Source organism: Gallus gallus, chromosome 20 (genome assembly GCF_016699485.2).
Source record: "Gallus gallus isolate bGalGal1 chromosome 20, bGalGal1.mat.broiler.GRCg7b, whole genome shotgun sequence".
NCBI lineage: Eukaryota > Metazoa > Chordata > Aves > Galliformes > Phasianidae > Gallus > Gallus gallus.
The window spans coordinates 5893547-5919095 of record NC_052551.1 but is presented as its reverse complement, the minus strand read 5'-3'; the positions used below and the strand labels follow the sequence as shown (position 1 = coordinate 5919095).

The following is a 25549-nucleotide window of genomic DNA, read 5'->3' as shown; positions in this document are numbered from 1 at the left end:
CCCATAGCTTTCCTTGGTCAGCTCCGTGCTTTCTTCTAGGCCCCAAAAGGAGGAGTGTTTGCCAGTGGGGCTGTATGGCTGCAGGGCCGGAGCCAGGCGGATGTTGGATCCTCACTGTGCCAGCAGTGCCAGCCAACCTTTTGTGTCAGTTCAGCTCCAAAAGCAGCCACGGTGACGACGCTCCGGCCCCTGCCTGGGGGTGGCTGTGGGGATGGGCTGATTTGTTACCAGTTGTGCAGAATTGTGCATATTCTGTTAAGGAAGTGGAGGGGAACACGCTGAGCACGGCGGTGCTGGGGGAGCAGCCCTGGCTCTGTGCTGTACCACCGTCTGCCTCTCAACTTCTCGTTCCCTCTGTGCCAGCATTTCGGGGCTTCTGTAAGCCAAGAGCTTTCCCCAGTGGGCTGTCTGCCTTCCCATCCGACTCACTCGCCTCTAACGCCTTTGATGCGGTAGGGGTGTTGGACATGGGGGCAGTAGCTCTGCAGAGAGCTGATTATCTGCAGGAAGGGACGGGTCTCCGTGCTGAGTGAGGTTTCTACACATCCTCCATGTATCTGAGCCCAACTCTCACAGGTTCTGAATGTTTTTAAAGCGCTCAGAGCGTGCTGCTGAGCACTAAGGCAGAGGGTTATATTGCCTTCCCTTCTCTCCTCCCTCCTCAGCTTCCTTTAACCCCCACCTTGATGCAAAAAGCAGAGAAGGCTCAGCTCCTCCAGCTTTGATCCATTTGTCAGAGCTTCAGCCCTGAGTGCTACGGTGTGTGCCCCTCACTCGGCCCCGTGCACGGCAGTGGAGGAGGGGTCCTGTCCCGGGCTGCAGCTCCTCTATTTCCTCTTCGGCTCAGCCTGAAGCATCCTCTCCCGTCAGGCTGTACCAGGTCCGGCCGGGCTGCAGTCATACGCTCCTCATTTGATTCCTGAGCCTCACCCTGGTGGCGGCCAAGACTTTGCCTTTCCGGTGTTTCCATGGTCCCGTCCCGCTCCGCACCGCTGCGCTTTTGTTTCAGCGTCCATTTATTTTTAACAAGAAAAGCGCTTCACGCAGCACCGCGAAACGACTTGTCGGACATCCGAGCCCCCGCTTGGGCTGCATAACAGAATCACGCAGCCGGAGCGGAGCCGCCGTTGGACGCAGACCCGAGCCCGGGGCGGGGCGGGCTGCGGATGCTCCTCCCGGCGGGCGGGGCGGCTTCGCTCCCCCCTCCCGCATCCATCCCGCCCCGGGATAAAGCCGCGGCGCGGCGCGGGGCGCGGGATGCGGGATGGCGGCGCTGGGGGCGCTGGTGAAGAAGGCGTGGAGCGTGCGGCGTGCCGTGGTGCTGCTGGGGGCGCCGCTGGCGCTGCTGCCCGTGCTGCTCAGCCTGCCCGCCAAGGTACCGCGGGGGCGCCGCGCTGCTGCCGGGGCTGTCGGACACAGAGCGGGGCGGGGGGCGCGGAGCCGAGGTGTGCACGTGGTGCGTGGAGGGGCGTCGTGGGGCCGCGGCGAGATTTTAGGGGCTGGGAGAACCGTGCTTATGTGGGCGTCGGGGAGTTGTAAGGAACCGACGGTGCTGTATTCTGAAAGGTTTTGCGAGATGTCTGTGTTCTGTAGGCGCGGAATAAAATCGCTTTTGGAAGGTTTGGGCTTCGGGACGTGAGTGAGGCTGAAGGGTTTCGCAGCTGCCCCTCACGAGCCGGGAGCATCTTCGGGTGGGAGCACGCGGGGCTGTGAGGTCACCAGGAAACGTGTGCCACTGACCTCAGTGTGTGGGGCTTCGCCCGATGTTCTGACTCAGATCCATCTGACAGTGACTTTGGCTGTATCAGAGGATAGGTGATGTTTGGTGCGTAGTGATTAACGGTGATGGAATGGTTCAGATGCAGCGAGGACACGCAGGTGGCGTTTGTTGAGCGCATTTCTCTGGGCAGCCTGATCTTCTGCGTGGTCTGGTGGTTGGCAGCCCTAACCATGGCACGGGTCTTTGAGGTCCCTTCCAACCCAACCCTTCTGGGATTTACTTCTGCCTGTGTAGCGCTTGTCAGTGAAACCTCTGCATGCAAGACAGCAAAACGACTCTCTGGAATTAAAACGATTAATACTAATATGACCGTTGCTTTACCAGATGCTCATGGAAGAGTGTGCTGACACCCAGGCTGCAAAGATTTGAGTGTTTGGGGAAGGAATGGAATAAAAAATCTCTGCTCATGCTCAGGGGGCAGCAGTTCCTCTGTTCTTTCCCCCATGGAGCTGCCCCTCGCTGTTCAGCGCAGAGAGAATGTTGCTGTTGTGTCAACACAGGATTAGGTGCAGCCACCCGGAGCTGAGCTGCAGGGCTGTAGGAAGCAAAGGGAAGGGCTCGCACTTCTTGCAGCAGTGTGAAGGCATGGGGATGGGGGAGCAGGAACAGCAGAGGGCATGGGAGCTGCCTCCAGCATTCAGCAAGCTCCATACAGTGGGAAATCAGCTTACTGATCTGCCGCTGGTGTCACTGGGACGCTCCTCCAGACAGGCACCCACAGCAGGGCTGGGCAGGAGTTGCTCCTGAGCGAGGTGCAGCTGTTGGAGCAAGCTTTGTGCTACCGAGTTCTTGCACATCTGGAGCATGAGAGTTGGGTGGACTGGGGAGCCACATGCTCCCATTGAGTGGTCATTGTGCTGTGTGGTGAGAGAGACCCATAGGGAATGAGAAGCATTGGGGCGCAGCCTTGGGATGAGGCTTTCCTCATGTGGGAGTCTGTTTAGAGGTATCTCTGTGGCACTCTCCTGCTCTGGAGATACTGAAATCTCTTCTCATGTCAAGCAAGAATTTACCTTCTCCCCACTGAGATGCTCAGCAACTCTCATCTCCCATGAGACCATAGGAACATGGAATATCCCAAGCTGGAAGGAACCCATGAGGACCAGAGCCATAGGGAGCCACCTGAGGTCTGGCTCCAAGGGCAGCATCTCACTTTGATCTGGAGACTGAGCTGTCATAACCTAAAGCTGATAGGACAGAGAACCACAAATAGGATGTGATTTCTCGGATCCGGATGTGCTCTTGAGAGAAACCTCATGGTCTGCATGCAATGGGTTTCCCAGTAAAACCTGCACCTCAGTGACCCCTCCCTGGAGGTGAAACCTGTTGAGGAAGAGGACACCTCAGGTCTGGCCTTGCTTATAGCTGCTGAGCTCCAGTATCCATAGCTGCAATACTACCTATCAGCTGTCACTCATGCTGGGGACACTCCAGGCTGCTGTGCCTCTCTTTTCAGAGGTACAGTGTCAGGGCTGCACTGGTGCTGACGTCATGCTGATACTCCTTGCTTTCATAGGATCGTAGAATGGTTGGGTTGGAAGGGACCTTAAAAATCATCGATCTCCAACCCCTGCTATGGGCTTGCTGCCCTCCACCAGATCAGGCTGCTCAGGGTCCAGCCTGGCCTCGAGCACCTCCAGGTATGGGGCAAATTTGATGTAGGCTGAAGCCTTGGGAACGAGACTCCAAGAAGTGATTTCCCCTGCAATCTCCTTTCTCTTCAATAGAGAAATGAAATCTCTGCTTTGTCAGCAGGTTACCCAAACCCCCAGATGTGCTCCCCAAAATGCATTTGGAACAGTGAGAAATGAGTCGTGGCTGTAACATAACCCAGCCCAGGGAATACTCCGTGTGCTCCCCACTAAGCACAAGGGTCTGTGTCAGCTCCAGCTCCGGTGGCTGCTGAAATGGCAGAATGTTTGTCCCGGGTGCGGAAGTGCCCACGACCCCCCGGCTCGTGGAGCAGTGAATGATTGCCAGGAGCTCTGTGGGGCAGGGGGGGGCTGGAGGAACTGCTGTGCTGGAAGGGGCATGGGGGGCACTTTTAATGAGCTGTGCAAAGAGCTTGTTCCAACAGCTTCTAATGAACTCAATGTCTACTGCCTCTTGGCTTGGTAACAGCTGAGGCAGCCAAATCTGCTAAAAGGAGCTCTAAGCAGGCAAATGGGTCCCAGCGCCTTCAGAAAACAGGCTTGACTTCCTCAGTGGACATAGAGCAATTTAAAATCGACTTGGACGTAATGAGTCGTCCTGATGAGAACAAGGAGACTTTAAGAACTTCCAGAAGAAAAATGACTTTGCTTGCGCTCAAAAGCGAGGAACGTGGGGCATCTCCAATGGAAGGCACTGCGAGGGAGTGGGTGGTGCAAATGTAGGCAACATAGCGAGCTGGGGGCACAGTGTGCAGAGGGGCAGGGGTCTGAGTCTTGGGCTGCAGCAGTGCCTGCTGAGCTGTAGGAACATGAGTGGCTGCTGGTGGGAGAGCAGCCCAGCAGGGAAATGGTGGCGGTAGCCCTGCTGTGTGTTGTGCACAAAGTCCACCTCTGAGTTATGTACGTGCTTGGTGATTTAGGAAAGCCAATTTCACAAAACTGAATGGAAAGATAAGCTCTTCTTTTCATCTCTTTTAACTTCAGTGAAGAAAGAAGAGTGATTACTGGAAGCTGTGTGACTATGTGCACTGCAAGCTTTGGTCAAGGCAAGCCTGGTTCAGAGCAAGCGGCACAAAGAAGGTGAAAGCAGTGATGCTCAGGGCAGGGAAAGGGAAGCTGGCAAGAATTAATGTTAATTGGAAACTAAGGACCATAAAAAAAACAAAAACAAAAAGGGATGAGGAAGAAATCCCTCGTCAGGGTGTTGAGGGTAATGAGCAATATTTCAGGACGTGTGGCACAAAAGGAATCTGACTGATAGCTTGCTGGGATTGCCAGGAATGCTGACCACAGGCTGGGCTGAGCTGCAGTCCCGTTGGGAATCAGACTCCCCAAAAAGGGCTTGAGAGATGGCACCATGTAGTCAGCTGAACGTGACCAACAGACTGGCTACCCATAGCCAAGAGGCTCAGTGTGGTATTTGTATGTACTGGCACGTGAAAGTTGAGCACAGGCAATGAGAGCCCACAGGCTGCTGTTTGCCGAGGTGGTGGCTTTTAGCAGAATGCCCTTGCAGCATTGCTTCTGCAGTTCAAAGATGACTTTGGCAAACTGGACAAGAGGACGTTCCACAGTGGTGAAAGACTTCATGAGCTTGGCCTGCTTCTTTCAAAGCACAGAGAGGTGTGAGGGCACCTCCATCATAACCAGAGCTCAGAGAAGCCCAGGCAGTGCATAAAGATGCAGAGGATGGAGGCTTTCAGATTACAGCAACATGATGCTAAAAGTGAGCTTAATGGCTCACCATCACGGAAAATGGGTGTTTTTGCTGTTTTAAAGCATGGTGGATCTTTCCTAAAAACGATGCAGAAATGGAGTTGACTTCAGGCATGGAGAGCTGCTACCCTACGTGGTGTCCAACTGCCACTGGGCTGTTCCAGTTCTGCAGTCCACCTGGGGCTGGCAGAGCTATCGCTGCCCCCAGCAGTGCGTGTGAGGCTCAGACCTGTGAGGTTCTCTGGAAGATGCCCGTTTTTGTCATCAGTTCCCTACGTGACTGTGGTCAGTTTGTCCACTTTCCCTGAGCCTCAGCTGTCACTTTCGTAAAGCAGAGAAAATGATTCTGTTTTGCTGGCAGTTGCTTATACTCTCTGAAGTGTTTCGTGTTTCATAAGCTTCGTGTCTTTAGGGTAACTCCAGAGCAGAAGTGTCTTCACCAGCGTTCACTGCAGCTCTAACAGCTCATAGCCCGGTGTTAAGGGCCCCTTTCCAACCACTCCGCAAATACCCAGAGCAAAAGAACTCCGCTGGCAGGAATGCTGGTAAACAGGGCTTGTTTTATGTCCAGATTACATAATGTTTGCAGGAGCTGAGCTGGTAGAAATCAGATTCAAATACCCATCCTGTTGGACAGCAGGCAGTGTGACTGGGGGGCCTGTGACACCATCAGAGCTGAGAAGTGGGGGCAGTGTGTGAACGAGATGCTGACAGCTGCTGGTACTGTTAGCACTATGGAGCTCTGAGTGTCATGGATAGGAAGTTCCTCTGTGATGGCAGTGGGATAATGAGTCTTGGAAAGCTCCAGTTCTGGCCCAGGTATCTCTGGTATTGGGATCGAGGTTCTGGAGGAACCTTTATGTTCCTCATTTGCTTGGTCATAGGATAGGTGTTGGGGAGAGCCAGTGAGAGGTGATGAGTCTGTGTTGGCCATGGAATGTGCAGAGGTTGGTGGAGCAAACTCAAAGCCTGGCTGTGCCATTAGGCAGAGCTCCTTCAAGCTCCAGGTCTACCTAGGAGCTTGCTGGGCCTGGAGGGACTACGTCCATCTAAAGCTCCTGCTGTGCCCTCCAGCTTGGCGGTGGGACTGACAGCTCATCCCCGTGCCTTGGTGCTGTGCCTGGGCAAGATGTTCTCCTGATCTGACCCCCATTCTCTGCCAGCACCTCACCCCCCATCTCCCTCCCAGCCCGCCCATGGGAGCCGTGGGGCTCTGCTTCCCGGGCTGCAGCTCAGCAGGTCCAGGTGTGGAAAATCCCCAATGCCTTCAGTGCAGCCAAGGCAGTAACTGCCTTGGGGTGGGCAGAGGTCGCTCCCAAGGGTCTTGTGCAACAGCAGGGAGAGCTGCTGCAGTCCACAGCTGTCAAGCACTTCCCTGGAAATCATTAAATGGTTATAAAATTAACCCAATCACAAGACCCATTTAAAAGCCTCTATTTGCTACCATTTTCCCCTCTGAACTTTGATAGGCTTATTCTGCAAAAAAGTACAAAATGGAGCTGTGTGGAGGTGAGAGAGGAGTAGAAGGGAGCCTGGTGGTGACCCAGCATGAGGGCTGAAGGATGAGAAGTGTGGGGTTGATGGTGCTGCACACACCAGAGCTGTGCTGGGGGCAGTCGGGACCATCCCCACCCTTCTGCAGCTTTCTTTTTGGTGTGATTTGCTGTCAGTCCATGTGGGTTTCATCATTTGAGCAAAGCCCTCCATACAGCAGGGTTTTTGTTTTTTTTTTTTGACCCTATTCAGTTTTACCCCTCGGCATTTGATCTCGCAGTGAACATTACTTATTAGATTCATGCTGCATTTCATTGCAATGTTTGCCAGAATGCTTTGCGTACATCTTTGTGCAGCAGAAAAGAACTCTTCCTTAGTTCATCATTAACTTTCTAAGTCAGACTTCATCTCTTTAATGAAGCCAATTGCAATCTGCTGATCGCTGATGGCTGCTTCTATGTCCAGGTGTTCAATACTTGCAGTTGCTCTCCCTATGTAAGAGGCAAAATATGTTTGTCTTGAAGTCCAGTGCTGCAACTTTTCAGACAACTGAAGAACGCTTTTGTGCTGGGAGACAAACTCATTTGTAAGGCCAGTGGAGAATGACTGGAAAATGACTTAATGCGAGTAGAGCTATTTCTCTGGGATGCAGAAAGAGGCAGAGCCAAGAGGCATTACCAGTTGCCATGGGGGTGAAATCATTCATCTGCTGTGTGAACATTTTAAAGGTGATTCTTCACTTTTGCAGAGTTCAGTACTGTTGGGTTTGCGGTCCTGGTCCCATTGGAGCAGATGAAGTAAAGCCAGGGGGATCTCGCGGGGACTGCTGGGTGCCACATCTGAGCTCTGGGAACACAATGGTTTTATTTCACTGTATCTCATGTGCCATTTCACCATAGTCTACATTTAAGATCATGAATGTTCTCTGAATCCAGAATTTAAGACCCTGACATGAAATGGTTGCTTCCTTGTGACTCACGTATTCAATAATAAAAGCAAATCGTTCTCAGTTCTTTAGTATTCATCTTTCCACGTGCACGGAGCACTTGAGTTTTATTAGGAAAATTGCTTGTGAAATGCAGAACTGGAATGCCAAAGGCACGTAACCAGTTCTGTCACTCCGGCCAATTTTCAGATACATGCCGCAGGTGGACTGAATGATAAATCACTGTTATTTCCCATGGTGAACCAGCAGTTCTGCAGATGGCCTGGCACCTTTTGGCTCAGCCCTACCTGCTCTCATGCCTTGCTGCAGGCTCAACACATCCACCAGGCTGAGCTCTGCCCAAAAGGCCATTCACACACAGTGCTGCCCCAAAACCTGGCTGAGCCCTGAGCCTCCTGGGGGGCTCTGGCAGCCACAGCCCCGGGGCAGGGGATGGAGGTCCAAGTGGAGGTACAGAGGGGCCTTTGAGAAACAATCCAACCTGTTCGACAAGCTGGAAAAGAGTGGGGAAATAAATAGCTCTGGGGCTTCCAAAGGGCTCTCAGTGGTTATTTATAGCTCTGTGGGCACCCTGCCTCTGCTTGCTGCCAGTGACCCCTTCAGCCCCCCGTGGCTTTGTGCTGGACTCCCAGTTTCCTCCCAGGCTCCACTCCTCTGCTCGGGGCTGTTGTCCCAACTCCTTTCCCTGGCTCTTCAGGACAAGCAGCTTTGCTTTCGCTGTGCTTCCCAGTTTGGTGAATGAATGGGCGCTGGGAGCACTGGGCTTCCGCCAGCCATGGGCAGCTCTGCACTTGGGCAGGATCCTCAGGAAGTGGCACTTCCTGATCAGAGTGCTTGATTTACTGATTTCTGCAGGGACAGCACAGGGTGCCTTGGAAGGGTTTCTCACAGATCTCTCAGGAGGTTCTGAGCCAGCAAAAGAAACCTTTCTGTGTGCCTCCCGTTGCTAATGGGAGGGGGTTCGGTGCATCCATCTCTCAAAGCTGTTTCTTGTAGCCATACGGAGTTGGAGGGGAAGCACAGACGTATTGGTGTAGCAGCTGTTGGATAGTCAGGCAAATAAGGGCATTAACAGCAGTGCATCCTGAGCATTGGCACCCCACTTCACGTGGCAGGGCAGCTCCTTCTCTCCGGAGCTTCCTGGGTTGAAGTCTCTGTGCACTGCCGTCCTCCAGCAGAGGAGGCTCAGGAAACTGAGAAGGATTTGGGGTTTTATTGTGCTTTCAGAGGATCATTCCTGAGCCCCCTATGCAATCTGGTGGGGGGAAGACATTGATAGAAATGCTTTGGGAGGAAATAGGGTATCCTTGGAAGAATAGCTGACGCATATTGCTTGTCTTGGTACCTCCAAGTGAAAAGACTTCTCAGACACCACTTACGTTGCTTTCCCTCTCTGTTTCTCTTACAGGAAGGAAGATGTCTCTACGTGATCCTACTGATGGCACTGTATTGGTGCACGGAGGCACTGCCCCTGGCTGTGACAGCTCTGCTGCCCATCGTCCTCTTTCCCTTCCTGGGCATCCTCCCATCTAACAAAGTTTGCCCGCAGTATTTTTTAGACACCAATTTCCTCTTTCTCAGTGGTTTGATCATGGCATCAGCCATCGAGGAGTGGAATTTGCACCGCAGGATCGCACTCCGGGTGCTGATGTGTGTGGGAGTGCAGCCAGCCAGGTGACTGCTGGGGCAGGGGGTGTGCATGGGGGGACATGGGCTGCGGGCAGCCAAGATGCAGCTCTGCACACAAGCTGCCCTTTCATTTAATTTTCAAAATATCCCTGTAGATGAGCTTTTCTTCCCGTTGCTAGAATGTGTTGGAATCTGCCAAACTTCAATTCAGCTTTTTCTTTTTTTTTTTTCCTCCCTTCCAGACTAATTTTAGGGATGATGTTGACGACGTCTTTCCTGTCTATGTGGTTAAGTAACACTGCCTCCACTGCTATGATGCTTCCAATTGCAAATGCAATTTTGAAAAGCCTCTTTGGGGAGAAAGACACATCTAAGGAGATGAGCAGGGAAAATGAAGAAACACAAGGTAATTGAGACAGGGCAGAAGTATGAGCCAGCTGAGGTCTGCCCTGCTGCCATCAAACGCCCTGGTGCTGGTCCCAGTTTAGTATGTTCTTCGTTACTGTGGTGGAAGGGTATTGACATACAACTCCCTCTGATCCTTTCCCTTCCTCGTGTCACACTAACAGGTTGGAAATATGTGGAAACACCACAAAGCAGTGATCCCCACTGCTCCCTAAACCCACCACTGGCACAAGCAGAAGGCCTGCTCTGCACGTGGTGTGCTGATATCTATAGGGTGCCACGTGCTCATACACAGATTCTTTCTTCTATTTCTTCCCTCATAAAATGGGGGACTGAAAGAGAAGGGGCAGATGAAGGGCAGGACACCTGTTCGGATACCTCGTTACAAAGTGCTTTGTGATTTCCCCTGATCCAGCCCTACGTTGCTGCTTGGTGTTGGCAGTGAGCAGGTAGGTGGTGGATGGGCTCGGGCAGGGTTATGCAGTCAGAGAAAGCCTTCCTCCAGCCCTGCTTTCACAGGTCATTCCCCAGGAGCTTGGGATTCTGGCAGGCAGGGGTGAAAGACAGAAGTGAAGCAGTGAAATCCCCTTTGTAGCTCGTACTGGTAACTGGAGCAACAGCTGTAGGTTCTCTTTGTAGCACCAATTAGCTGTTCTCCTGTCCCTGCAATTTAAAGACAACAGTGTTTTGGTTTCTGCTGAGTCCTAAGGCAGGTTAATGAGTACAGAGAACTGAAGTATGCATGCTCTAATGAAGACATAACTAATAATTCATCCTTAATGTCTAGCAATCATGAGATGTTTGCACTCCGGGTTGCTCTGTCACATTTGCTTTATGAATTTTTGACCATACGCATCTATTAAAATCAACCCCACTGACCTTCTTGCTATGATTTCTCCTTCTGCGGAAGCATTGTTTTACATGAACCTGTTTTTAACCTTCTTGACTCCATCCTCTAACATGATTTGAGTGTGTCGTTGGGACAGTAGAGTTTGAGAACATGCAAAATCAAGAGCTCTGTTGTCCTAGACATTGGCAAGCACAAAGTTAATGACCTTGGTTCAAAATGCTTAGGACTGTGAGAGAAGCCAGCAAGCAGATGGATGAATAAAATGACACTTTGCAACTATCATGTAACTGTGTGATGATGTATTTTTCTTTTGAGGTGGAAACTCATAGAAATCATAAATACGAGGGAAGGAGCAGTGATCTGTAAAATGTCCATCATTGAAATGCAGGTATTCTTGTAGACTTTTTGTTTGAACTGCAGTATCTCAGGATAGGCTCATCCTTTTCTGTAATCGTTCTGAATGGATGAGAAAAACTGTGCCTTGAAGATGCCCTATGCCTGAAGCCAGTCCAAGCCAACGAGTCTGCTGTATACCTGGAAGAGGAGAGGTGAAGGTGAGCTTTGTGCAAGGCTTTCCTGCCCATCAGGAGCCGCCTGCAGTTAGGACTGGCTGCACCTCCTGCATGGGTTGTTGCGCTTTGTTTTTTGTAGATCTGACCTGCTTCAATGTAAGAAGATGGTAGACTTATTTAGTAATCTGCTTGGTTTTGTGATCTAAAAGAACTGTAACCCGAGGGCTGACACAGACAGGAAAGCTTTTTTTGCAGCCTAGACTGTGTGTGGAAGTGCACTGTTAGGATTATATGTGGTAGCATCGGTCTGCATATTGGCTTGGATATATTTTAGTAACAAAGAAGTGGTGTGCAGGAGGCTAAAGAAGAAAATAAAGATATCTAGGAAAGAAACACACTAAAGAATGTATCCTTTACAGTGCCCATAAAGGCATTTGGTTCTCTGAAGGAACATCAAGTGTACGAATCAGCGTGGTTGGTGCATTGCTTTGCAGACACGTACCACTTGGTTGTCTTTCTGTGCTGCTGGGAACCTCAAGGTTGCAATCAGCTGTGCTCACGCTCAACCGTGTGGGCAAATTTTTGAAGATAAGCAAATATTTGCATGCTTGAGTTGTTGATAGCCAAAGTTTGGGGTCTTTTTTTGTGATTTTTTTTTTTTTTACACGACGGAAGAAATCGGTTCAATGAATTTGTGTGTCTGAAATTCTGAGCTGTAAATTCTGTACGACTCTGTCTGACATCTCCACCCCTAATCCCAAACCATGTGCTGGTTGTGTGCCACACTGAAAACTGCTGTCACTGTGAGTCTGACCACCTCTCCTGCTCTCTGCCCACTAACCCATCATTGGCAATATTTCATTTCTCTAAGCAAATCAAATATTTCCAGATGAAAATAATGATTATTTTAATCATCTATATATTTTTAAATAGTCTTCTCCCCTGCCTAGTGGAGCCTGAATCTTCTGCAGATTCAGGATGAACTGCAGTCAGTGTTTGTGACGTCTCCTAAGGTCACAGACCTGGAAACGATGTCTCTATAGGGGCAGGTGGGAAATGTGCATTGTTGGTCATTGCTGCCAGGGCTGTGTGGGCAGGATGTGGCCCCAGCGCTGCCCCCTGCACCCCTCAGAGGGTGGCAGTACTCTTCCTTGGCCCTTTTCAGTCTTTTAGGAGCTGTAGAAATGCAATTAAGGCCAAACTTCTCCAGGACAAACATTTCTGCCTCTGAGGTACACAAGGTGTTTGGGTGAAATGGCCACTGAGTGTCTCATAATGCTCTATGCACGGTGTGTACAGCCAGGTCTCAGCTCAGTGTTTTTTGACTTCTTCTGGCATTTGGACCTGTAGAAATGTTCAGCCTCTTTGTCCAAAGCTTCACAGGAGAAGATGGCCCTGCAGCAAGTCTGCCTTGCCTTTGGCAGACCTTCTTTGAGAGGTAACTTACAGGTGCTCCTGCTGAGATGGGGTGGAGTCGGGGCCAGCAGGGAAAAAAAGTGGAAAAATGTGAAGAGGTGGAATGAAATCTGTGTCTTTGCAGAGCCAGCACTAGGCATCAGTGGTAAGAGACCAGCTAAATCCGGTGGGAGATCAACAGTCAGCCACGGGTTAATGTTCTGCTAATTACATCCCTCCATCACAGTACCCTTGAGATGAAAGCTCAGCATGTGTGCATCCAAGCCAATTAACTCAATTTCGGTAAATTAGCCACGTGTAAAACACGAGAGTGCAAACTGCCCGGCTCACTGAGCTGGAACGAGTGGCTTGTCGTTGGTGAGCAAGTCCAGAGACTTTGACCACTGGCTCCTTCCATGCACTGCTTTCGGCTTCTGGTGCACAGGCAGAGCAGAGAGGGCTGAGCTGAGGCTTGAGGGTGTTTGGGGGCTGCTGGGGTGACCGTGGTGGGAGGGGGATGTGGGCCTCAGGTCAGACACAGGCAGGGCCTGAGGGAAGGTGGCAGAGGCTGTGGTGACCTGGGCTGAAAGTGGTTAAAGGTCATCAAATCATAGAATATCCTGAGTTGGAAGGGACCCAGGAGCATCATCGAGTCCAACTCCTGGCTCCAAACAGGCTGAGGGTATGGAAAATAGAGTTTAGCAGCACATTCCTGCTCCCACTCTCAGGTGATCAAGCCACAAGCCTCAACTATGAATGCTACAAACCTTACCATGAGATATGGTTTAAGAAAACCCACATGATTGTATTTCTGGTCTGTCCTACAATCTCTGAGTTATACCCGGTGCATATGCCCGTAGATGTACAGCAGCATGGTGTGCAGCTCCCAGTTCACTGCCAAAGAGAGCACGGCTCATTCTGATCCAAACAGATCCTTTCCCTGAGCCCTGCTCATCTCCGGTGGGGTGGGTGGCAAGCACACTGAGACAAAGCCTGTGTGAAATATGCAGGAGGGGCCCTGAGAACTGGGTGTGCAAACACATCCCCCAGGTGGCCCCAGACTTGTGTTGAGGTCCAGGATGTGCCCTGGGGATACAGCAGGCCCAGTAATTCATGTTCCTAAGAGTGAGCTGTGGTTAACTCCTCCAAAGCGCCAAACCAACAACAGAGGAGCGACCCCCTCGAGCTCCCATCCACACTGCAGTATCCCAGAGTCTGAAGCAGTACCAGGAGGAGTGCCTGCGGGGGCTGCAGCAGAAGCTGGGTGCTGTGCTGTCACCGTGCCTGTTCATCCCCTCTGACCCCATCACAGCGCTGTGGGCTCTCCCTCTGTTTGCACTGTCCCTCCTCTGCAGAGGGCAATCTGCCCTTCTTTCCGTGAGCGGTTCCGCTGTTCGGTTCAAGGAGGATTTTCTAGATGCTCTGAACTGTTTTAAAGTCCTAATCTTTCTTTTTCAGCACCTTTACAGCAGAATAAACTTTACACTGTACCAACTGAGATGCAGTTTCTGGCAAGTACTGAGGAGTAAGTCAACCGTAAAGTTTGTATTAGAGCACTGAGACACAGAATTGTCCCCTGAGCCCACCGAGTTTTAGGGAGTTGAAGTCCAATCCCTGAGCTGTTTGATTACAGCATGGCTCCCAGCTGCCAGCAGACTGAGCATGGAGCTGAGCCCCTTCTCTGTGTGTCTGGCACTATTCTGCACGTCCAAATGATTGCAGGGATTCTCCAGTCTCTCTGGGGCAGTAACCGGAGGTGTCTCCTGCTGGGGAACTGTGCCTTGGCTCTCCCAGTGGTGTGTAAAAACCACCAGGATTCACATAGCATTGGTGGTCCCGCTTTGACAACAAAGGTGGGAATTCAAGAGCTCGTCAGGAATAGGGTTTTCTTTCCCCTCGGTGCTATCCATTTTTTTCTGGCTGGTCAGTCCTATGGACTCTGTGCTGATCTCTGTAAGTCACCGTAGGGCTGAGCGAGGCACGTGCGCCTGGCGCTGTGAGCGGGCACTGGGCTGAGTCCTGCAGGGCAGCATTAGCTTGGCTTTCTAAAACCTGGGCATGTTCCTTCTGTCAAGGCTCTGAATGGCTTGCGCTGTATTTAAACCAGGGCTTTCACCGGATTCTCTTTTGGACTGTTTTAAAGCAAAGATCTGGCGGAGGAGAAGGAGATCACCAGCGACGTTCTCTCAGACTTAAAGAAGGAGGAAGAGTACAAAAATAACATATGGAAAGGCTTCCTCATCTCCATCCCGTATGCAGCCAGCATTGGGGGGACAGCAACGCTGACGGGAACCGCACCAAACCTCATCCTTCTGGGACAGCTGAAGAGGTACGGGAGGCTCTCCTGGAGAGCCCTGCCTGTCTGCCAGGGTAAATCCTGCACAGCCAAGAGATATACCCCGACCCTGTGGGGAATTCCTTTCCTTGCCAAGAACTAGCTTGGAAAATTCATGCCCTTCCAGAACCTTTTGGGAAACTTTGTGAGTGGATAGAGGCTGAGAGCAGTTGTATCCCCAGCGTGATGTGGGGAGCAGATTCCCAGCATAGCCAGCAGGCTGCCAGCCAGCCCAGCACACGCCTGCTTCACCCTACTGCTGCTCTTAGCCCTGCTGACTGTAATGGAACCCAACCACATGCTTAAAGCTAGCCTTGTAACTCGTGTGATGGAACAGGCTGGGTAGTGTTCTGTGGCCAACAGTATCTAGGGCTGTATGGTAGCAAAGGAAAATAAGGAATCCGCTACTTCTGGGCTGTTTTCTTGGGCATAAACACCTCCTATGTGCATAGGAGCATGGCCTTGTGCCATCCTAAGTGCCTCCAGGTATTTCTTAACACTGGCCTCCATAAGCAGCATGTTGAGCCTCTCCCAGCCGCTAGTACAGAGGGGAATGTTCCTAAATGCACAACTGGTGACTTTGTGGGGTATTTTGCTACTGGTTTCAGATATTTGCTTGCCCTTAAATTGGAGGGTGGTTTTCCCTTCTTGCATTAACTTGATTTTTTCCCATTTGCTTAGTTATTTTCCAGAATGTGATGTGGTGAACTTTGGTTCTTGGTTTATGTTTGCATTTCCTTTAATGCTGATTTTTCTTCTCATGGGATGGCTATGGATCTCCATCCTGTACGGAGGAATTAATCTGAGGTATGTTTACATTCACTGTATGTATATGCTCATTACCACAGCGTTGTGAAATACACCTTCATCACGACTCTCATACTAAGTCTATGGATAGCACCTAGAATCTTAACGGGGGGAGGGGAGGGCTCATAGCTAACTTCAGGATGCTCATCCTCTGTCTCTAAGCAGCTGCCTGTGTGTCATCTTCAGCTCCAGTCCCCCAGTCCTGTAAATGTTTTCTGAACGTTGCTCCCACAACTGTCTTTTATCTTTCCTACTAAGAGCATCTGCTTTCTGCCTCCACCCTGCTCACTGCTGATAGCTGCCTGCTGCAGGGAGGGCTTGAACTGATGGCTGCTGTGCAGAAAGGGGCCAGGGGCGATTCAGGCTGGGAAGGGATTAAAGGAGGAACTGATCAGCAAACAGTGAAGAAGCAAAAAACTTTAATAATAATAATAATAATAATAATAATTGATCACTGCCACATTAACATCTCGAACCAAAACCCCTTACTGGAAATGTGCCTGTGCCCAAAGTTTGTCCCACAGGCGTGGATAACCCCACAGGCACAATCCACGTGTGGGCATTGCCACATCACACCCCAACAGCTGTGCAGTACGAAATGACCCAGGATCAGCCCGCAGGGATCCGGCATTCAGGCAGATGCTTGCTATTAAAGGAGGCTTCCATGGAAATACGAAAGCTAAGGCTGAATATTCCCTAAAAAGTCCCCATCATTTCCTCTCCGGTTCCAAGCAGTTTTGAGCCTTTGGCTGCATGCAGTAAGCAGTTGCAGATATGCACCAGGGGAATTTTAAAGAATCCTCAGAGTTGCATACACTTCTCCTGACTGAAATACACGCAGGGAATGTGTTAACATATAGTAATTCACTGAGGCATAATTTTCGTATGTTGTTTTACTGCCTGAGCTGCGCTCAGTGGCAGAATTACATTGGCAGAAGGGAAAGCAGGGCCAGACTTTGAAGGCCAGTGTGAAATCCTGGTTGCCCTGGAATTGGTAGCAGAAATCTCCCGGAACACAACTGCTGAGATTTGCTTCTAAGTCTTAAACTTGGATTTGGAAGAGAGCGCTTCATAGCAGGGCTTCGTTTTACAACATGTTAATCTGTGATTGAGAGTAATGTGTTTTACTGGGAAACCTTTGCTGGGTATGTACAGCCCTCAGTGCACGCTGCTTAGAACAACAGCAGCAGTGCCACACTGGTTAATTTAGAGCCCTTCTTCCCTCCTGTAGACTCTCATATGTGATAGAAACAGACTCACAGCCCTGCTTCCTCTAGGGACAATGCAGAATTTCTAATATTTAGAAAAGCCTTTAATTGTTATTTTGAGTTAAAAAAGCAGGGAGGGAAAAAAAAAAAAAAAAAGGAGAGAGGGAGAACAGGTGTCCAAATATTTACATTTTCTCAGAGACAGGAAAAAAAAAATCAATGGGAAAGTTACAACCCAGAAAATGGCAAAGGCTGCTCCTTCAATCGCAGGCGTGGGCTGGGGATGCTCTGCCCTGCAGTCATGGGCTTGCACTGCGCCGTGCCCCAGTTCCTATGTCCTGTGTGTAGGGCTGGGGCACGGCCCCGGTGCCTGCTCAGCAGGTGAGGTAGGAGGGAGTTCTGCCGGCCAAATCCCCTGGCAAAGTGTCACATCGATACTCGGAGGACGTGATGCTTTCTGTTTGGTTTGGCTCGTCTCTGTGCGTGCGAAGCCCGGCTTTATTGGGATAGCTGCGGCCGCGCACAGAGCGCTATTCCCCCGTGGCACAGTGCCTCGGGAGGGACAATGCGGAGCTGCACAAGGACAGCCGTGCTTCTGCAGGACTTTCCTTGGCTGCTCTGGGCAGGGAAGCACAGACAGATGGACGCCACGCCAAAAGCAGGCTGGCACTGCTCGGATCTGAAAGGCTTAGCTGTAGGCTGACAGGGTGAAGATGAAGCTGCCATTCGTAACACCCCAAAACTCGAAGGGCCGGATGCATCTATTTGGGATGCAGGACTTTCCGAATAGCCAACCGTTTGCTTGTACAGAGGAGCCAGCCAGGATTTCCCTTTGAAACAGACCGAAGGAAGGGTTCTGGTGGATGCACCTGAGGTAGAGCCTTGCGTGTTGTAGGTTTAATCGAGGTCGCAGGCAGCACATGGTGGCAGAGAAAGTGTGAGGTATGAATATGTCTTTTGTGTGCGCACACTACAAAAGATCAGACGTGCCCCATTGAGCACTCTGAGCTAAGAGGCTTAGCCAGGAGCACATTAACATTCCCGGCCATGCAGAAATTCCATGCGTTTGTTGATTCCTGACAGCATCCTGAGATTGTCCAGGGAGTTGCAAGCGACTTGAGAAGGGAAGGGACAGGTTTGTTTCGCACATCACCCACTTGCAGCGTTCCACCCGAGTAGTTATCTGTAAGGGACGAAACCCTGCAACACTGGGATTTTCTTTTGGCAATCACAGCCCGTGCTGGAGGTGGTTTGGAATATAAATGAGAGAAAACTTCTACCCTCTCTGAGGCCTTCTTTGTGTGAGAGCAGAGAGAAAGCGGATCTAAAACGGAGCCTTGCTGCCCTTGGGGACCAGACTTTAACCATGGGTGTTACCATACGCAGGGCTTTTCCACTGGTGTTCAGAGCCTTCCTCCCGGGTGAGGACATTTAAAAGTGTAACTGTGTGTTTCTTGACAGGGGCTGGAGAGCAAAAAAGTCAAATCTAAGAGTGGATGCGGAAGCCCGGGCCAGAGAAGTGATAAAGGAGGACTACCAGAAACTGGGCCCGACAAAGTGAGTTGTAAGGTTGGGACTGAGATGAAGAGGAAATCAAGCGGGGTGGAAATGTCCTGTCCTGGGAGTGGTGGGCTGAGTTACATATTTTTAGAAAAAAACCCCAAAATAATGTTTCCACTCAGCGTTTGTGACCTGCTGAAGTTTGCTTTTCTGCATGCTCCAACCTCTTCATCTTCGCTTACAGGAGTAACAGCAAATAGCAGCTTGCCCTCAGCTCTTACCAAGAACAAAGTTCATGTCGCAGTGTGGATTCATGCTAGGCTGCTTAATTACTGCTTGTGAATTTTCTGCTCTAGGAACCAAAACTTTCTGTGTGCTTTATGTAGCTGACACAGGCCAGATTTTGGAGATTCCTGCCTAACTGTAGCTGTTCTGCAAAGCAGAAAGTGCTCACTGAGCAGACTGATGAATCATAGGGGTTGCAGGTATACATTAAGAAATGTTAAGAGGTGCTCAAAGAAAATCCGTAGGAAGAAGTTAAATCCATTTTGTGGAATAGATCATTTTTTTTGATAACTCCCATCAACTTTATTGATAAATGTGAAGAAAGAACACGACGCTTTTAGTTGAAGTTTCTCAAAGGTTTTGTCTTCTGGAAGAGGTGTGCAAATTGATAGGGATCCAATATTGCATAGAGAAGTGTGAGAAATGTGTGAGAAGTTCCAAAGTAGAGAGAAAACAGGAAAAGTTGAGTGTCTACAAGAATCAGACCCAAGGTGTGTCCAACCCACCAGGGCTAGTGGAGGTTTTTGAAGCTGTAGGTCTTAACCTCAAAATGTCTGTGGTTCTCCGTCTCTAAAATAATATTCTTACACTCACAGTGGTGCTGGGAAGGTTTAGAGATGTCTGTGTTGTGCTGTTGACACCGTAATTATTGCTCTCGTGTGGAAAATGGAGTGGTTCTTCAAAGACAATTGCCTGAGCCTGTGCTGTAAATAAAAGAAATTGGTTTAGCTGTTCCATCCAGAGCATTATGAAGCAGCCTGCAAAATGTCTCTGGAAGAATCAAAGTCCCACTTTGAGGTCTAGGAGCGAGAAAGTCCATTAAGCCGTGCTCAACCAATTTGATTAGCAACCCTGTAACTTAAAATCAATGCAAGTGGTTTCTTCCCAACAGCTTGCCTGCCCTTCCTTATGCTCTGAGAGGTTTTAAACAGTGTCTTGAGGCGTTGCCTTGGTTAAATCTGGACCTCACTAGAATCAAGCCTAATACTTGGCGTATGATGCTCCTGTTAGGAGATCCCCCTGCTATTTGTCATGTGTCTAAGGGACGCTGCTTAGGTTTTGATTTTGAAGATTGTTCCTGCTGTCTCATATATGATTTGAATCTTAGCTGTCCTTTTCTGTTGCTTAAAACGGAGTGAAACCATTCTTAAGTGGTCAGTATTAGCCCAGTCTGTGCCTTAAGGACATCCCACAGGGCAGTGATGAGAGGAATGGCCATGAGCAGCTCCTGGCCTTCCTCTGCCCCATCCGGACGGTCAGTTTTGCATGCTGTTGTGACATCTGCCCTGGGCCTTCATGGTGCCCATCTTCCACTAAGAGATCGTTGCTGCCAAACATCAATATCTGCTCACAGATGTGCAACCTATTCCGGTGTTTTTCTGTAGGTGATTGGAGAGAAGCTGCCTCACTTCTCACCCTGTCAAAGCTCAGTACTGCCTGCCTTGGCTCCAGTCCTTTAGCACGGCAACCTTTTAACTGCATTTCCTTTCATATTAGGTTTGCGGAACAGGCAATTTTCTTCTTCTTCTTCATGTTTGCTGTCATGCTTTTCTCCAGGGATCCCAAATTCATTCCAGGCTGGGCCAGCTTCTTTGCACCGGGGTGAGATTTTATTTTCATTCCATTCTCACATTTTTCAATGGCATTTCAAAGTCTTTGAGATTCCTGGGTTTCTGATTGCATTGCTGAACACTGTTACTCAGGTTTCCCGGAATAAATTAAGCTGAGCTTCCGCTCCTGGAGCCAGCATTATTGTTTCTGCGTCCCGAAGGATGTGCATGAAGCCCAGTGGGAATTGGCACTGCAGATTCCTATGTATGCCTATCTGAGGCCATCCCTGGGTGTGAGTGTTGGAGTGCTGACTGTACCTACATAGTACATTTACAGTGAGATGCTGAATTCTTTATGTAACCCAGTGATTTCAGTGGAGGTGTGGATAGCAAAGAGAGATGTCAGGAGCTGGCCTGCTGTGCTGTTCTGTCTGTTTTGCAAGTTTATCTCCCTTGTGACATCCATTCATACCTTGGGAGGACAAACAGCACTTGGGGAATGCTGAATCTCAGAGGGGATATTTCTAAACAGAAGAGGTTGTCATACTTGATTTTGCTGTTTGTTTGTTTTAGTAGAGCACTAGCTTAATAAGTGATAATAGAACAAAATAGTTATGAACCTTTTCCTCATCAGCTAATAACTTCTCACAATCAAATACATGCTTAAGCTCTCTACTGGGCGAAGTCTGCCTCTCACTGTACCCTCTGAGCATTTTGCCAAGATCTCACATGGGCTCTGCTCCTCCTGCTCCCTGCAAAGAGCTGGGGAAGTCTGGCCCCACAGCCCTGATGGACTGAGCACAGCTCTGCAGGCAGAACATTGGAGCATCACCGTTGAGGGGGGATTCATTTGTGCTTTTTACATTTGCAGGGCCTTGGGGCAGTTTTTGTAGGGGGTTCACAGCTTGATAGGAATTAAAAAGAACTGTGAACAGCCACTGTTGTTCAAACCTGGTGGAAACTTGTAATCTTCTTTAGTAAATCCCTCTTCTCATAAACTCTGCACAGGCTTGTGCTTCTTACCAGTGTTTCTGCTGCTTTTGGGCAGGTTTATCTCTGACGCGGTTACAGGAATCACCATTGTGATCATACTGTTCTTCTTCCCCTCACAAAAACCTTCCCTCAAGTGGTGGTTTGACTTCAAAGGTGAGTAGGAGACCCCCCACCCCCCCAAGGCCTCTTCCTCAGTGTCCAGTATGAATTAGAAGTTAAACTCCTAAAGCCCAGGCTCTCCAGCAGGTTTTGGTGCCAGAAGACTTTTGAGGTCCTGGGTTTGTCCCTTTAGTAGCAATGAGATAAAAACTTCAATTCGTAAACCACTTGTGATGAGAAATGGCCTTCGTGTGGAGATGCAGCTGGCGAGGCCCTGGGGGCCAGCTTGCCACATCCCTGGGAGGATGGAGCAGCACCCACTGAGCTCTATCACACACGTTAGTTGTGCTGTCCAGACTCCTCTGGATAAAATGTGTGCCCTGGTTCAACAGGAAATTGTGGACCCATTAGTGCACCCTTTCATATGGCAGAACTCACTTCATCATGTATTAAGGGATGGACTGTAGGGGAGACACACATTTTTGCTATAAAACTTTCATGTTGTAGTGGAAAATCACAACATCTTCACAGCTCAGATGGTGGAAAACTTCCTCATCCATGGACTCCCATCTATTGAGGACAGTGTTCATGTCTGTTACAGAGAGGGAATTAACCTGATGTTGGAAGCTCCCTCAAGGAAGCCTCAAAGAAAGCCTGAACTACTAGAGTTTCTTTTCATTGTGTTAAGCCCTTCATTTGTTATATTAAGTGAAATGATCTTTTAATTGTCTAGCTTGAGGGAATCCACGTGTATGTTTTAATCATCAGCAACTCATGGTTGGTGAGCTTCAGCGCTGACGTCAGGCTGATAATGTCATTCTGTCAGGTGGTGATGGATGTGCTCCTCTTTGGGTGGGTGTTTGATATGGGATCTTCTCCTTTTCTAGCACCAAACACTGAGACGCAGCCCCTGCTGACGTGGAGGAAGGCCCAGGAAACAGTGCCCTGGAACATCATCCTGCTGCTCGGAGGGGGCTTCGCCATGGCAAAGGGCTGTGAGGTGCGACCCAGCAGAACTGTGATGTTTGGGGTTCTTATTTGGCTCTGGAAATTTGCATCTGCAGGGTCACAGCACTAACAAGACGTGTTTCTCTACTGAAGACACGTTTTACAACTCCTCCTGAGACAGCAACACACAGCAGATAATTAAGGAGAGGTTAATAAAACTTGCAGCTCCTCTCAAACTGCTTGCTGTTAAATACCCTGATGGCATTGCACATAGGTGGTTGTGTGGGTGGGTGAAGGTCGTATGCAGTTTGCAGATCTACAACAGGATCAGCCCTCGTGCAGATATGCAGGAGCCCTGCTCTGCAGCTTGTTTGCTCTCCCTTCCACAGGAGTCTGGTCTGTCTGTCTGGATAGGAGGCCGCCTGCACCCCCTGGAGGGCGTACCCCCACCCGTGGCTGTCATCCTCATCACGATTGTCATCGCCCTATTCACAGAGTTTGCCAGCAATACGGCCACTATTATCATCTTCCTGCCTGTCCTGGCGGAGCTGGTAAGCAGCGCAGTGCTCAGAGCTGCTCTGTGCAAGCAGGTTTGTGGTGCTGGGGCTGGAGCTGGCACCGTATAGTTCTGCTCCTGGAGCAGGGCTGCAGGCACTTTGAAATCCTTGGAAGCCATAAAACAAGTGCCTGTACCATAAAATGAGTACTGATGGATAATACTCCTTCAAACACTGTTGGTGAGATGCATGATTAACTGTCACGGAGTGTGGGATGTGGCTCTGCACAGTGCACTGTTTGTAGCCATCAATATATCTATCTATATAATCCCCAACTTACAGTTTCTGTTCCTTTCTGTTTTTCAAGGCCATTCGTCTGAAAGTCAATCCACTCTATTTAATGATACCAGGAACAATAGGATGCTCCTATGCATTCATGCTGCCAGTCTCAACGCCTCCTAACTCAATTGCATTTTCTTCTGGACACTTGATGGTCAAGGATATGGTAAGTTGCTTTGGATATACAATATGCTGAAAACAATCAATTGGAGTGGAGTGTTTAAGAAAGTAACGTTAGTAAGGCTGTGTTGGAAGGCACAGGGATGCAGGAGACGTCTGTATTACATCTGACCTTGTGAAACTTGGAGCCACTGTGGCTCCAAGTGATGACGAAAGTGGTCTTAATTGTGCTCAGCATCTCTCAGATCCTGGTCCTGTTCCAGCCAGTGTCAGCAGCTCAACCTTCACAGGTTTCTGGGTAAAGGAAATGTTCCCCAGCTCGGTGAAATAAAGCTTATGAGCAAAGTTAGGCTCAGTCCGTTTCTGCTCACATTCCTGTGGCTAAACAGGCACTCGTGTTTTTGATGGATCAAAACTTGGCAAAGCGTCTGCAGAATGGCCTTCGTGGCTTAAGAAAGCCCACTTAGAAAATTGCTAGTATTGATGGCAATTAAACCTTCCGTTTTATAACATTTGTGTTCAAATAACTTCATGCTGTAGATGTCCAAGCTAAACTCAACAGTCGTGTTTGTGTTTCTTTTGTAGGCGAGAACTGGTTTGCTCATGAATCTTATGGGAGTTCTACTTCTTAGCTTGGCTATGAACACATGGGCCAAGAGTATCTTCCAGCTGGGGACCTTCCCTGCGTGGGCTAACATCCATGCAGAAAATGCCACATCACTCTTGCCAGCTGTAGAAAATGTCACTTTAAGTGCACTAAATAAAATATGAACAAAGCTACCCCAGGGGAAGGACTCACTCACTTAGGACTCGGGCACTGGAATCGTCAGCACATGCACAGGAAGAAAAGCCACGTGGCTGCCCACACCTACGAGACCCTTGGGTTTAATTTTATTTTTAGAAATACTGGTCAGTGTTGCAACATCCATTGGTTGTTTTCTCTGAAGGTCCTTTCCCCGCCTTCCACGGGTACCTATCAGATACTCCCAGAGAATTTCATCTGTCCATCATAGGTGGTTGTTACCTGGACAACCCCATAAGCATCGAGCATCTTTGGGGAGATGCCTCTCCCCCCTGTGAAAGCTAGCGAGCTTTGCTGCTCCAGCTTCTGATACCCTTCCTCGTTTTGGAGAGCAGCTCAGGATGGATTTATGTGCAACCCAATGTGAGTGAGTGTATCAGAATCTGGCCCAGGGAGAAGGCAGCGTGGGCTTCTGGCAGGACCGTGGAGGCTGGGGGCACTTTGTGGTCTCATGAGTAATTCTCTCATGTAGGATGAAGACTATTTCTTCAGGCTTGTGCATGAAAGGATGATTCAGGAGATGTGTCGATAGGACTCGGGGTGTTACTCCATGCTTTGGAAACAGGAAGGCAACAGTTTGTTTCCAAACGTGTCCAATGGTTTGAAAACCTGGTTTTCAGCTGCTGCCCGGTTCTCGGCACTGAGTGCACAGATGGAGGTTTGGGGCCAAATTTGTTTCTGACGTAACTGTGTGGACATCAGTGGTGTTTCAACTTTGGTGGACGTGGCCAGTCTTAGGTTTGTGAGACTGACCCACTCGTGAGCGCCTGCTGAGGTTCAGTGGGCAAACTGCACTGCAGTATCATTGACATTGCTGAAAAGTAGGCTTTGATTCTTAACATCTCTGTATTTCTGATTGCTTGGATACTTTCAATGAAAGCATTGCAAATCGACTGTGATTTTAATCACCGTTTTAGCCTTAAAAAAAAAAAAATTCTCTAAGAATCTAAAAATATTTAATTTTAAAGATCCATCGCTGATGTGGATGGATGGAAAGATAAAGGATCTGATTCCTGATTTAGGGCAGGTTGGTGACTGGATGGATGCTGGGCTCTGCTGGGTCCCTTTGGTGGTGTGAGTGGGATCCAGCCCAGCCCGCCTGCTCCTGTGCTGCTCATAAAGCCTGAGGCCAGCTGGGGTCCGCCTTAAGGCTGCACTTAGACAGGGATGTGGGACTGAACAGCAACCACCAAAACCAACTGAGCGTGGAACTTCGATCAGTCACGTTCTGGGGGGGAAAAAAAAAAATCCTTAATGTTCAACAAAATCCTTACATTTAACAAAATCCTTAATGAGCGTGGAAAATGTACAATAAAGCACGTTTGTTAGCACGTCCCTTCGTCCTGTTTGCTCTGTAGAGCTGAGCCTCCCTCCCCACTGCTTCACCCCACGGCTTTGGATTTGTCCCCTGGGGGAGCAGGAGAGCTCCCTGCCAGCCCCCAGCACTGGGCGCTCTGCATCGCTGGCCCATTGCTAGTGCTAAAATTCACTGCAAGAAGCTCTCTGTTTTTAAGGTAAGTCAACCCGGTTGTTGTTGAGGGTTCTGTGGTATGACCGGAGATATGAAAAATCCCAGGAGAGGGCATTTCTAGTGCTGTATCAGCCTGCTGTAGCTTCAGCCCTGCTGTTTCAGAGGCCTTTGCCTGCACACCATTTCTCTAAGAATGTCGACATTCAGCAGCCGCCA

At 49.6% G+C, this 25549-nt stretch overlaps 1 protein-coding gene across 2 annotated transcripts; it reads left to right on the top strand.

Annotated features, from left to right (window-relative positions):
• Nucleotides 1–1254: 1254 nt before the first annotated feature.
• SLC13A3 (solute carrier family 13 member 3) lies at nt 1255–25193 on the top strand. 2 transcript variants are annotated; one of them, XM_040650901.2, is made up of 14 exons: nt 1255–1375; nt 8997–9262; nt 9460–9623; nt 12360–12422; nt 13838–13904; nt 14523–14708; nt 15396–15521; nt 18191–18286; nt 20012–20116; nt 21113–21210; nt 22044–22156; nt 22494–22655; nt 22969–23106; nt 23646–25193. In XM_040650901.2, exons 1-14 carry the CDS (start codon nt 1265–1267, stop codon nt 23829–23831), a joined length of 1881 nt encoding a protein of 626 aa, XP_040506835.1. In that variant the 5' UTR covers nt 1255–1264; the 3' UTR covers nt 23832–25193. The 2 variants fall into 2 exon arrangements, with proteins under 2 accessions (XP_040506835.1, XP_003642529.2); XM_003642481.6 differs by lacking the exon at nt 12360–12422.
• The last annotated feature ends 356 nt before the right edge of the window (nt 25194–25549 follow it).